Source organism: Callorhinchus milii, unplaced genomic scaffold, assembly GCF_018977255.1.
Source record: "Callorhinchus milii isolate IMCB2004 unplaced genomic scaffold, IMCB_Cmil_1.0 Scaffold3, whole genome shotgun sequence".
NCBI classification, from domain to species: domain Eukaryota; kingdom Metazoa; phylum Chordata; class Chondrichthyes; order Chimaeriformes; family Callorhinchidae; genus Callorhinchus; species Callorhinchus milii.
In genome coordinates, this window is record NW_024704744.1 from 22,510,423 (window position 1) to 22,524,757 (window position 14,335).

Genomic DNA, 14,335 nt, shown 5'->3' on the forward strand with positions numbered 1-14,335 from the left:
CTGTACATTCTTTGTAAATCTTTGAATCCACAACCTTCTGACTCAGCGACATCTCTTAATATACAGTACTGTATATATATTTTTCTCTCAGTTTTTCTCCATTCCCAGTTACAAATTGAGCCAGGCTGGTATAAACGTTATACAACAACAACTTGCACTTATATAGCACCCTCCACACAGGGTAGCATCTCAGAGGGCTTAAAAATAGTATGTGTATCCAGGATATGGATGCACTCTGGGAAGCTACCCTGCGTATTCCAGCTTCTTGGGACGTTCTCCCGACATGAAAGGTGCTCTATAAATGAGATTTTATTGTTTTTGTTGTATGGGGCACTATATAAATGCAAGTTGTTGTTGGATGTAACACACACATTTCCTGATCCGGCACTCCTGTACATGTGCTGACATGTATATCCTTTAGGTAACAGACTCTTTCCATGAAACACTACAGCCAATAATCGTACCAAATATATGTTGTCATTCAATGCTGTCAGGGAAGCGGTTCTTATTTCTACTTGCAACAGACAAATATTTTAATTCTGAGTTGCTGCAATCATTGGAATTTTTTTAAAAAACAGTGCATTGTGAAACAAATTGAAAAAAAAATGCATTTCATTGCTGTACAATATTATAATACAAACTTTGTATGATATCGCTTTAAAATATATGTGTATGTACATATTTCCTCTCAATTATTCTCCATTTCCACTCTCTCTAGAGGGACCTAGATATTGCATATTACAATCCCCATGCCCATGTTTTCTGCAGAGAAAAGTCAATGAGCATAATAATAATAATGATAATCCTTGAATTTGATATAGCGCTTTTCATGTCTTCTAGACGTCTCAAAATGCTTCACAGAATATACTGTAAAGTGAATTGACTGCAGTTTTGTGAGCAAAACGCAGCAGCCAATTGCGCACAGCAGTGTCTCACAAACAGTTTGTGTATTGAAGTGACCAAATTATTATTGTTCTTTTTTATCTTGAGGGATTATTATCAGGTGTGTGGAGTAAGGAAACTTGCCTAAGGTTTCGCCCTGCGGAATCGAACCCAGGTCTTTCACTTGTGAGGCAAGTGCTCTAACCAATGAGCTACAGGACTCCACATAAAATGACAAGCAGTAGTTATTCTGTTTGATTCAAATATTCTGAGTTCATTTTTTCTGTATTCCCTTGCCTACCCTTGACAAGGTATTTCCATTTCTGTGAAATAGCAAGTAACCCAAAATTAAGTTGTACATATCACGTCTCACAAAGAGTATAGCAGCAGAGTATAGCAACAACAAAAAAATTAATTTGAGCACCCCATTTACAGTAAATTGCTGAGATTTCAGTTTATTGCCATCCTCTGCCATTCACCCAAATTCCATAATCCAAAGACAATAATATCTTGCCGCAAACCTGAATTTTATTAGAACCGTAGAAATTTACAGCACAGAAGAAGGTGATTCCTTCAGCTCCATATTTTTTCACATGTAAAATTTCATCAGTAGCCACAGTGATCATTGCTGTTTTTAATATTCACAAGTTTCAACAGCAATCCTCCTCCATGATCAAGTGCACAATTCACAACAACAACAACAAGATTACATTTTTATAGCGCCTTTCACGTCAGAAGGACGTCCCAAGGCACTGGATAGCGTACAGCATTCAAGCCCGAAGAGCACAGTTTATGTAGCTTGATATCCTACCATAAACAATACCTTGCTTTTATGAAATACCTTTCATGTTAAAGAAAAAGGCTCAAAGTTCTTTGTTTTCAATCAGAATTAAAGTGAATATCATTCTATGGTTAAACATGGCAAATCTGTACCAAGTTAAATTGGGACATAAAGCAATTTGTTTGATTAATTGCGCATACTCTTTGGTTAAAGTTAAAATAATTTAAATGGACATGTACTTTTTTCAATTAAAAATGAGGCAGATCCATTGGACCACCTAAAAAATGTTAATAAAAGATTTGGGAACAAAGATTAAATTATTTCGGACTCACTGAATTTATGCTGCAGCATTACGAATTGTTGTGCTTCAGCTGAATAAGAAATAATTGAATATAGTGGAAACCTCGTGGCAAAGCAAGTTTGCAACTAGTGGGGCTCTGGCCAAATGTGCAGGAATAGGCTCCTTACAGCACTGGAATTGACATGAATATATCTCCAAGAACTCACTGCTTTTAATGGCAGGCAATGCAGTTTTAACTGTAAACTCTACTAGCAACCTAAACTCACACTCTGGGTCCCCAATCCTTGGCTCTTGGCAACCTGCATAGAATATTCTCCGGAATTAGGAAAGCAGGGTATATCCCTTCATTAGGAGTGCACATTCCATTCCAGATACAGGAACATTTCCATGTACAATTTATATTTATATAGCATCATTTGGTTTAGGAGGTTTGTTTCACAATGATGAACGGAAACCTAAGGTGGGGGTGGGAGCCAAGGTGGAGTGAGGAGGTGAAAGACTTACTTCCAAGTCCAGCTGTGTTGTACTGTACTTTTCATTGTGGTTTTCTGTGAAAATCTATTGAGAAGCAATGATTTGAAAGTGAATCGCACGAGTGATAGATGCAGATAATGTAAATTGTAAATTGTTTTAGATTGTGAGACCATATAAGAATACCTGGAAGGTAATTACTGGTAATTGATGGACCAGGACAGCAAACAATTCCAAACAAATGGGGACTAATTGGGCAGAACATGTCTGTTTCTACTATTAAACTTCAAACAAATTAAATGGATTAAATTAAATATTTGCAGGTCACACATTAAAACACCAAGATGGCCATTTAGTTTAATTGCATGATTGTTGAGGTAGCAAGGCCTACAACATTATATTACAGCCTTAAGACAATAACATTGACATAAAACTGTAGTGTAATTAAAACTTTGGATTTGATTGTAAAATGCTCAAAAAAAAATGTTTTCAGTTTCTTTTCTGATTGTGATACACATCGGGCTATTCCTGGTCAAGACCTTTCTCTTTGACCGTGCCTTCAGCTCCCTTCTCGACTCTCTACCCCCTCCTCGCTCCCTCCCTGACCATTTCCCCCCTGCTCGGGTCCTGACCCTACAGTACAGCGCCTTGGGACGTCCTCCCGACGTGAAAGGCGCTCTATAAATGGAATCTTGTTGTTGTTGTTGTTGTTGTTGATCAGCCATGTATCTGACACGTGCGTAAACTCATCACCATACTTGAGAGTATCCACACATGACTTTCACATATGTATCGGACTTATACCTGTATATGGAAATGGCCCTGTGTCTGGAATGGAATATGCATTCTCCGTGGAGGGATACATCCTGCTTACCTAATTTCCAGAGTATTATATTGTATAGGTTAGTGAGAGCCAAGACTTGGGGACCCCAGAGTGTGCATTTGGGTTACTGCTGGAGTTTACAGTTAAAACTGCATAACTTGCCATTGAAAGCAATGTCTGGCAAGTTTACCCTCATCCCACTAGGAGCACCCAAACAACAACAACAAAATACATTTGTGCAGTACCTTTCACATCGGGAGGTAGTCCCAAGGTGCTGGACAGTCAGTGTTTTGGACCCGAGGTCGGGGTCAGGATTGGGGAAGATGGAGGGTGATTGAAAGCACGGTCGAAGAGGAGGATCTTGAGATGGGTCTTGAAGGAGGCAAGGGAGAGGGCGAGGCAAAGGGACTGATGGAGTTACAGAGGGTTCCAATAGTGGGGCAGGCCATACACCAATGGTGGGGCAGGCGAGGCAGGGGACGTGAAGCAGACCGTCTCGACGTCTCAAAGCACTTCACAGAATAGATTGTAAAGTAAATTGACTGTACATTTGTGGGCGAAACGCGGCAGCCAATTGCGCACAGCAGTGTCCCACAAACAGTCGTGGATTGAAAATGACCAATTTATTATTGTTTTGTGGATGATTTGCAGCCTGTGGAGAGAGGAGTTGGGGAGGCTGACAAGCAAGAAGTTTGCATAGTAAAGCCTGGATGTTATGAATGCGTGTATGAGGGTTTCTGCGGTCTGCGGTGTGACACAGTGGCAGAGCCGGACGATGTTGAGGAGTTGGGGGAGGCAGGTCATGGCACTGATATGGGGTTGAAAGGATAGTTGAGGGTCAAACAAGATGTCAAGGTTCTGGACTGGCTTAGCAAGGTGGAGTGTGCAACCATGGATGGTGATGCTGATATTGCCTGAGTTGATGAGAGCCAATCAGGAGAGCCTCGGTCTTGTTGACGTTCAACTGAAGAAAGTTAGCTCTCATCTAAGACTTGATGTCTGGCAGACATTCTGTCAGAGCAGCAGTGGTCCTGGAGTCAAGGGTGGAGGTGAAGAGTTTACGGTTAAAACTGCATAGCTTGCCATTGAAAGCAGTGTCTGGGTGTCATCCGCATACATGCGGAAGTTGACCCCATGCCTGCGGATGATGTCACCAGAAGGGAGCGTATAGATATTGAAGAGGAGGGGATAAAGGACAGAGCCTTGAGGAATGCCGCATGAGATAATGCAGGGGTTATAGGAGATGCAGTTTGTGGAGATGAAGTGGGGGAGGTGTGAGAGGTACCAATCAAGGACAGAACCATGAAGGTTGAGGTGACAGGAGAGGCGGTGGATGAGGATAGAGTAGTCAACAGTGTCAAAGACAGCAGAGAGGTCAAGGAGGATGAGGAAGCAGAGGGAGCCCTGATCGCAGATGAACAGCATGTCATTTGTCACTTGACAAGAGGTGTTTCTGTGCTGTGGGCAGCACAGAAACCCGATTGGAGGGGTCCGAGAAGGGAGTGGTGCGAGAGGAAGGAGCGAAGCTGGGAAGCAACGGGTTAATATTATACAATGTGCATTTTACATTTATTAACCAGAGCTGGATGGGAAGAATCCCTGTTCCCAGTGACTGTCTGCCCCTTCAAGTCTTGCTGAAGAGCCAGGTGATCGGTTATCAGCAGTGACTAGACTACTGCGATCCCACCTGGCTCAGGAACCAGAGCACTGAGACTGCCATAAAGGGTCGACTCGATTCCAACATTCTGTTGCCAAGCATTTCGCCTTGGACCCAAGGAGACCCCGCTTATCTCTCTCTTATGAAGGAATGTCTTGTCTGTTTCAGTGTACATGTGTTTAATGTCAGAAAATCAGGTAATTTATCAACTTTCCATATTTATCTCAGCTCTCAGCAGGTTCTTCATAATTGCTATCAATCGAGTAAATGCTGGAACTGAAGTGCTGTCGTGTTATTTTCAGGCTAATTGGAACCTTCCGTATGGTGTTGCAAAAGGTAGTGGAGGAAGGACAGTTGGAGTTGGAAGACACATTAATAGACGACAACAATACACCAATCAGGGTAAGATTTATTTTTTTCTATCTCTCTCTCTCTGTAACCCTCTGCATTCATAGCCTCTTTTGAACTGTCATTAGAGAAAAAATAAAAGTAATATTGGGCCCAGCTCACTGGAGTTGTTGAAGAAGAAATTAATGAATATAGTAGGAACCTCATTGCAAAAACAAGTTTGCAGCTACTGGGGCTAAAGCCAAATGAGCAGGAATAGACTCCTTATACACTGGGATTGACTTTAATAAAACTCCAAGACACTTAGGATCAACATCATCACAGACCTCATTCAACTCGCTCTACTTCCTTTTGCTCAGATATTTCCTGCAACCAATAACAATGAAGCAAAACACATATGCCCACATATTCACTTTTGAAACGAGAGCTGCCTTTCCTCCACAGATAACTTGCCACCACCACAGAAATCATTGGTGTATCTGTTCATCTCAATGTGCATCTATCTCTAATATATCTAATATCCCTACAGTTTATATTTATCCAGTTATATCCAAAGGTGTTTATCCATGCAATATCAACTGATTTTAGTAAGTTATTTCTACTACTCCTAACCTTTCATCCTAGTTTACGCTATTTCATCTAAAATCTTTTAGTTTTCTTCCCATGGTCTAAGACAAATGGATTTTCATGATTTAAATTCCTGGATCGTGGCCCCTTCTATCTTATTTTCTAATGACAAGTTCAGCTCTGTGAACGTGAAGCTCTCCAAGTAACTTCGAGCCCTGATTCCTGGGATATATTTTGTCACTCCAATCTGAACCCTCTCCCAACTTTTCACTTTTTTTGAAGCTTTATGTTCAAAATATTATTCCAGATTCTGAAAGGGGCCCACCAGTGATCTATGCTTAATACTCAATATTCCTTCTTTCCCACAAATCTGCTGTTGAAACCAGGGTGTCCTTCCTTCCGCAGATAGGGTGCTTGACTTCTTTAGCACAGAAATCATAAATCACTGTTACATATTTCTGCTAGTGAACAAAATGGCTTATCAGCACACTGCCCGAAAAGTATATTTTGTAGAAAATCTCAGAGGAGAAAGAGTTGAATTAAGAATAAGCTCCACTCAGTACTGGCAGTACTTTGCTTGCAGTATTTTTGTACTGCGACTAGCCAGATGTACTAAATTGGGTCTTCGATGTATAAATTCAAAGTTCTGATATGGTTCAGTTTTGAAGATATTTTAATCCTACTTTTTCCAAATCTCTCTACCAGGGAACTCCAGTGCAATATACTGGGGAAGTATTGCATTGTTGGAGGTGCTGTTCTTCAGATGAGTCAGTTCTGAAATATTTAACACTCCATTATCCATCCTCACTTTTATTCGCCATGTGTCAAGGTTTTGAAGGAAAACTCCACTTGCATATTCAGATGTTCACTATGATTACTTTGCCTGAGGTTTCCCCCAGACAAGCAGTTATTTTTAGAGTGTCCTAGTCTATGGCAAAACCTGGGCAGCTTTCTTAACTATTTTTTAAAGTGAGTAAGGATTGGAAGGCCTTTAATTCTACTCCAGGGATTGATTTAATACTTACCCAGATACCGTCTTAAGATTTAGTTTGAAAAATTATTATTCAGAGTTACGACACTGTTCTCCTAATGTTTAGAATGTAAGATGGCAGTAGTGCAATGCAGAACTGGCTGAAGGGAGAAAACATTCCCCAGAGTTGATAAACCCCAAATCATATATGAAATAATGGATTAAAAACTAATGCACATTACTCGATGGGCCGAATGGCCTCCTTCTGTGCCATAACATTCTATGATTCTATGATTCTATGATTCTATTACCATTGGTACACTCTACATAAATGATATGGAAGCTGATTACATCAAGTAATATAAATTGAGTTGATGTCACAACTGTATCAATATATGAATTGTCCAAGATAAATAGATGAATTTCAAAGAACCCAGGACAGATTAAACAGATGGGCTAGGCAATTGCCCGTAACTTTTAATATAGGTAAATAGTTAATGTGCAACATAGGAACAGGGAAAATGTACATGGTAGATAGATGGATCCCTGTTGCCAAAGGAGAGAATTGCTCTTGACAGTTTACTAAGTTAACTAATGTGAAATTGTGATTGACAATGCTAATTAAGTGCTAGATTTTGATCATTAGTCATTAAGTGATTTTCAATCATATGTCATAACAGGTTATTGTAACCACTCAAGAACAGGCCAAATTTACGTGTGCAGGTTAGGCCACTCAACTCTTAAACAAAACTGACCACTTGGAAAAATTTCAAAAAGGCTAAAAAAAACTTCTAGAAAGGTTTAAGACAATTATGAAAAGAGAAATGCTAATCTATTCAGCCCAAAATCACAAGCCCATGTGTGATCTAACATGATTGTGTTAATGAAGACCTCTCCACAAATGAACATTTTATATTCAGCTCACAAACAATTCTACATAGTGTGCCATTTTAGTGCACAAAAAACATCTCTGTAATACACAATTAGGTCAGGTTCCAAAACACAGTGTAAGCATATTCATTTACACTACTAATCATCTGTGTAATAAGCAGTTCAATTCCCCAAATCCTTAGAATAATAAAATATAGATATGTGCAATGGACAGCCCATCAACTATTTTGTGTATTATTTTATTCTCTATGAAAAATCCCTCTCTAATAATTCTGATAATAATTTATAATAATATTAATAATCTTTACATTTGATGTCGCACCTTAACATGTCAGTAAGACGTCTCAAAGAGCTTCACAGAATATACTGCATATAAAATATTCAATGTGAATGTTCAGGGACCACTTCTTGACTGCCTTGCGGGACACTTCTCTATCCCACGGGCCATAAATTGGCCAACACTGGTTTAATGTCTGGCAATACAGTATTCCCCCAGCACTGCATTGGACTATGAGCTCAAAGTTCCTCATGAGACAACTCTTTGGCTCAGTGGCAAGAGTGCTACTAACTAAGCCAAGCTGACACCTAATGAATAATTTATCCTGTGCAACAGCAAAGTATAACTTTGAAATAGAACAGAAAGAAAATAAAGCATGGTTTAGTGTAATAGAAAGATGGTACATTGTAATGTAGACTTTATGACTGTGTTATATAATAATCAGATTAAAATGGTCCATGTGTTCTGTACAATATATTAATTTATTAAGATGTTTGGCTAACACAAGGTTAAACTCAGCCTTCTGAGAATACTGTGGAATCAATCCTCACTATTAAGCCAGCAGCAAACGTTACCATAGCAACAAAAGCACAGCAGGAGACAGATATTAAAACACATAGTGTTGATAATTTAGAAATAAATTAACAACTCTATGTACTGCTGGAAATCTGTTTACAATATTTCACTTCACTGGGCTTCATACAAGTGAAGCCTATTCAACAGAGGTAAAAACACAATAATAATAATTCGGAATCACTGCCTTTTGCAGGTTGGTGGGATACTATTGATGGAGAAGATCTATTATCAATTGACAACCGCAACCACAAATTACATTTGTATAGCGCCTTTCAACTCGGGAGACGTCACAAGGCATTGGACAGTCAGGGATTTGGACCCGAGCTGGAGGTTAGGATCAGGAGAGGTGGAGAGCATGGAGGGTAGGGGTAGCGATAGGAGGGTGGCTGATGGTGCAGCCAAAGAGACGGATCTTGAGAAAGGCCCTGAAGGGATAGTGGGGGAGATGATGAGGCGAATGGACTGTGGGATGGAGATCCAAAGGTTGGGAAAGTCAGGCTGAAGGCCCAACCACCGATGCTGGGTCAGGCGGGTGACATGGAGCAGGCCATAGCCCACTGAGCGGAGGGAGTGGACAGGTTTATATGGTGTTAGCAGGTCACAGAGGTAAGGAGGAGCATGGCCATGGAGGGCTTTGAAGTTGAGAATAAGGATTTTTAAATCTATCTTTGGGAGGAAGGGGAGCCAATGGAGCCGGGAGAGAATGGGGGTAATAAGGTCACAAGGCTGCAGAGTTCTGAATGATAATAATAATAATCGTTGCATTTGATATAGTGCTTTTCACGTCTTCCAGACATTTCAAAGCGCTTCACAGAATACACTGTAAAGTGAATTGACTGTATATTTGTTGGCGAAACACGGCAGCCAATTGCACACAGCAGTGTCCAACAAACAATCTTGGATTGAGTGACCAAATTATTTTTTTTCTTGAGGGATTATTATCCCCGGAAAAGCGATCTTCCAATCAAGTAGCAACCGGGTTCCTACTTAAACAGAGGCGTGTGGAATAAGGAAACTTGCCCAACGTTTCGCCCTGCCGGGAATAGAACCCAGGTCTATTTCTTGTGAGGCAAGTGCTCTAACCACTGAGCTACAGGACGCCACATGATTATGCACTTGTGGAGGTAACAGTTGGGAAGCAGGGAGTTAGCTATTATTTTAGTTAAAAATTAACTAAACTAGTTACGACAGACATCATAACTTGTTTAGTTCATTCTTACATTCACAGCTAATCAAACTCCTGTCCCCATAACCCAAATAGCTCTGTGTTTTGCAGCACCTTTTAAAAACAAATGTATGGGACTACATTTTGTAACAGAGCAAAACAACCAGTTTGTGCATATCATTGTCCCACAAACAACCATGAAATGAATGACTAATTTTATCTGAGGGATTGTTGGAAGTGCGCTTCTCTTTTCGAATAGTGTCATGGGATTTTTCATGGCCACCTGAACAGGCAGACAGGAATTCTGTTTAACGTCTCATCCAGAGTACAGAACCTCTGACAATGCAATGCTCCTCCAGCACTGCATTGGACAATCAGCCTAGACGATGAGCTCAAAGTCCTGATTTGATGTGGGGCTTGAACTCACGACCTTCTGACTCAGAGGAGAGAATGATACCAGTTCAGCCAAGCTGACACCTAAAGTAGCTTCATCAGTGTAATATTGAAGAAACTTTATTACTCTCATATTCACTACAAGTTTCGCCCACAAAATATAGTCAATTCACTTTACAGTACATTCTGTGAAGCGCTTTGAGACGTCTAGAAGACTTGATAAGGTGCTATATCAAATGCAAAGATTATTATAAGTAACTAAAGTAAATTATAAAACATCTTAACTTCTTCTCATTTTCTCAAGGTGCCTGGCTTGTGAATGATAAGATTAATTGTCAAGTTCAAGACTTGGACGATCTTGTAATTTCAACTCACTGCTTTAGGATTGTTACCAGCTAATCTATGACAGACGATACATCTTTGGAAAAGTAATTTTTTTTTGACAACTCTGCCTATGTCTAAGGAAGGAAAGCAGATTGATCCATGTCATTCAGCTTTGATTGTATCTGCTGATACACATCCTCAGGGTCAGAAACCACTGCAAGTGCTGTAACTCAAGAGCTGGGTGATGGTTATCTTGTAGGTTAAATTAAATCAGGAAGACAACATTATTGAGGTCCTGTCACCTCTTTGTACCTCAGTTTAAGCTTAAAACTTAGGTCGCATAACCAAGATGAACATGTCTGTGCAGAATATTAGACAGTAATACTTGTGCCCTCAAACCGTGAATTCACCTTTCAACCATTATTCCTGTATTTGTCTGAAATGTATTTCATGACTTCCCAAACATGATTGCAAACACATCAAGAAAATTATGGACAATATCAATCTATGTGTATCCTTTTGTTGGTATGTTCTCAGTTATGTGTACAAATAAATGTTGATCGAATCTTATAACATATTATTGTTCTTCATTCTATTTGCTACTCTATTGCTTCCATTACTTAGCTGGATAGGGGGGTCCTAGGCAATACTCCTAATGGCAAGCAATGCGATTCTAGCTGGTAAAATCCAGCAGTGCCTCAACATCTTCTCTTGGGGGCACAAGCTCTTGCCAACCTGTCCTTAATACTCTCTGGAATTAAACATGAAGCATCCACCTAGGGAAAGACTGTACATTCCATCCAGACACAGGGACATTTCTATGCGTAGGTGGCATGCATATGTGGAATTATCAGTCTGGTTTGTAACTTTCAGGAGGGTGATTGGTTTTTGCATGTGTCAGACACCCGGCTGACCTCCAAAACTTGTTTCGCTCACTTCCTGCTGATTTTTTCAATCTTACTTCCATTTCTCTCTAATGCTCGTCTCTCTCTTTTGTGTTTTTTTGTTGCTGCCATTCTGTATTCCTAATTGCTTTTTCTGAAATTCTGCTAATTTCCCCTTGATATTTATTCATTTGGTCAGTTATCCTCTAGTTTATCTCTCTATTCCTCTCTGTCTCACACACATACAGACACACAGACACTCTACTGTTTCTTTGACTTCTGTTCCTCTGCTTTGTTTGCCTTCTCTATTTTTTATTTCTTGAGGCTATTCCCCACTTTACTTTCTCTCTCTCTCTCTCTCTCTCTCTCTTTTGTCTATTTACCGCAGACACCGCTTTATTTCATTTATATTTGGCCCTTCATTGACCTTTAACCAGGCCGGAGTTCTGCTGGGGCAGTGACTATCGTAGATATGTGATCTATCATCATATTGTCTTCAATTCCAATAGCTGCCAACTTGAAACCTTTTCATTTCCTGAGGTGTGGAATGATATCATTAGATTGAAGGACTTGTGCAGCGTGCATTGGATTTTCTACAGAGCACACATAAAGTATAAATACAAGCAGTATTTTTGCCTTGGATTGGAAAGTTATGGGTTACAACTTCATGCCAGATGTTGCTCTATCCTGCTTGGGGGTGCAGAGAGTAGGGGAGCTAAATGGGGCTCTTTGAGATTAAATTGGCTCCAAAATGACTTGTCTGGCAATGTGATATCAGAATCAAGTCTCTAGGGTGGTGTTGGGAGTCCACATACTGAGCATGACGGCTCTGCAGTACTGTAAAATATTGCCTCCAATCTAGTTCATCAGCAGAACTTGACAAGCAGACGAGACACAAGACATTGGGATTCTTCCCACTTTGCTCCTGTTAATCCCATGTGGCAAATAAGGATTAAATTGGCCCTATCTGGACAATCAGCAGGATATATGTCAGTCCATGTGTCAGTCAGCATTTCCAATGCAAGCTGCCCAGTTTTAGCTGATTTTGCTGTTGTTGCTGTTTGGTTAGAAATTTTAAGCAAGGGGCCAGATTTTGAATCTCAACCAGTGGGTGAAGAACACTCTAATCTTCTACCTGGGCTGTGTGTAGCAGGCAATACTTTTGATTTTTACTGCTAATTGATTTCTTTCTTTTTTTCCTTTTCTTCCAGACCAGTGTCTCTATTGAGATAAAATACCAGGCAATAGATGGGACTGTCGGACCCTGGAATGAAAATGAGTTCTTGGAGAACCCAAACCAGAATGAAGCCACCTTTCAGTTTGAGACAGACAGCTTGCTGTCCGGTAGCGGTAACAGTCAGGGATCAGGAGCCTCCCCAGGCAGATCTCGGCACAGTCTCCGAGGAGATAAAAGGAAGTGAGTAACTCATTTATCTCTTCATGTGATAGAGAAGGCAAACCTTGAACAATACATACAGACACTTCGAAAGGGCGCAGCTTCAGGGTTGGAACAGACATCAGCAAGTCTTTTTTTGTGTAGAAGATAATCAATTGGTGGAATAAGTTTCCGGGAAAGGTGACTGAGTTTAGGACAATGGAAGAAGTCAATTGATACTGCAATGGGAGGATAGCTGGGTTGGTATTCTGAAAGAATGAGATAACATTCTCATTGAACTGAACTTAATCTGGATTTCTCTTTTGATCTTGCGATGACATTATGTTCAGCAAACAAACAAGGGCTTTAGTTTTCAAATTCAACAATTTGGCGTGTTTGCTCGCACACAGTTGTAAAGTAAAATCCATTAATAATTGTGGAAATAAAATGTTCCTAGCATTTGTTCAATAAGTACACATTAGACCCCTTATATAATCATGATCATTTAAATTATTAACTCCTTTTGGAGAACAAATTCATTGACCACTGCCTTACAAAAGCATCAGTGTTATAACAAACTCTGTTCTCCTGGAATGACTATCTCATTTTGATAAAGGTATTGAACTTCCCAATAGCCCATTAAGCTGACTGTTATACAATCTTGCGCAGAGTTGAAGTCAGTCCTTGTGTGTTTCACTTTTATTGTTAGAACTAAGCTAAACTTCCTTCATACACAATTTCCTCGATAGTATTGTACACACCCAGGTGAAAGAGGAACTTACAATGCTATGGATTTTTCCCAGAGGTAACTTTTGCAATTGACACCTGTTTTTCTTCTTTTGTTCTTTTGTTTGTAGGTCAATGGGGAAGTTTAGAACACTTTTGATAACACAGAGGGTTTTAGAATAAGAAATGCACAAGTAGTTGTTGAAGCCGAGTCAGTAGTAGAACTTAACAGGAAATTGGATAACTGAGGAAAAATATTAAAAGTTACAGGGAAAGAGCAAAAGAATGGAATTCTAGCCTTAGGAGTTTTAGTGGAGGGAACTAGCACCAGAACAGAAGACATCATGGGCTGAATGTTTGACTTAATTATGTGCTGTAAACTTTCTATGATTTTATTGCAGGCCAAGCATGTTGACATAAATGTGCATGTATATATATTTTTCCTTCAACTAGGAAATAACTTAAGTAAGCAATTGTGCCTTCAGTATTTTGCTTATACATTTTACATTTTAGCAGGAAAATTACACAGTTGGAGAGAGCTTATTGTGATTTTCTCAATAATTGAGATTTTTTAAATTCTGATATAATACAAAATTACATTTGTGTAGCGCCTTTCACGTCAGGAGGATAATATTAATATTGTTAAAAGTAAAGCAAAAAGTGATTGTAACAAGATTGTGGTGTTAGTTATTGGAGCATTTGAAAACTAATTTACTTAAGGGAACACTGCCCTTACTTTAATGGTCTTTAATGGCTTCTCTCGATAGTTAATCTACAGTTGCTTTCCGAGAATATTGATTGATTCTGATTGATTGATTCCGATTGATCTCAGGGCCGAAGCTGACGTGAGCTATACTAATAATGGCTCTGTTTAATGTCTCATCCAAAGTACAGCACTGGATTGGAATGTCAGACAAAACTATG

General features: G+C 39.7%; 1 protein-coding gene across 1 annotated transcript in view; it reads left to right on the forward strand.

The window, feature by feature from the left end:
- otofa (otoferlin a) overlaps nucleotides 1–14,335 on the forward strand; it is a 186,307-nt gene that overhangs the window by 70,197 nt on the left and 101,775 nt on the right. The window contains 2 exon segments of the mRNA XM_042333019.1: nucleotides 5,218–5,317; nucleotides 12,522–12,727. Coding sequence (XP_042188953.1) covers nucleotides 5,218–5,317; nucleotides 12,522–12,727 — 306 coding nt within the window.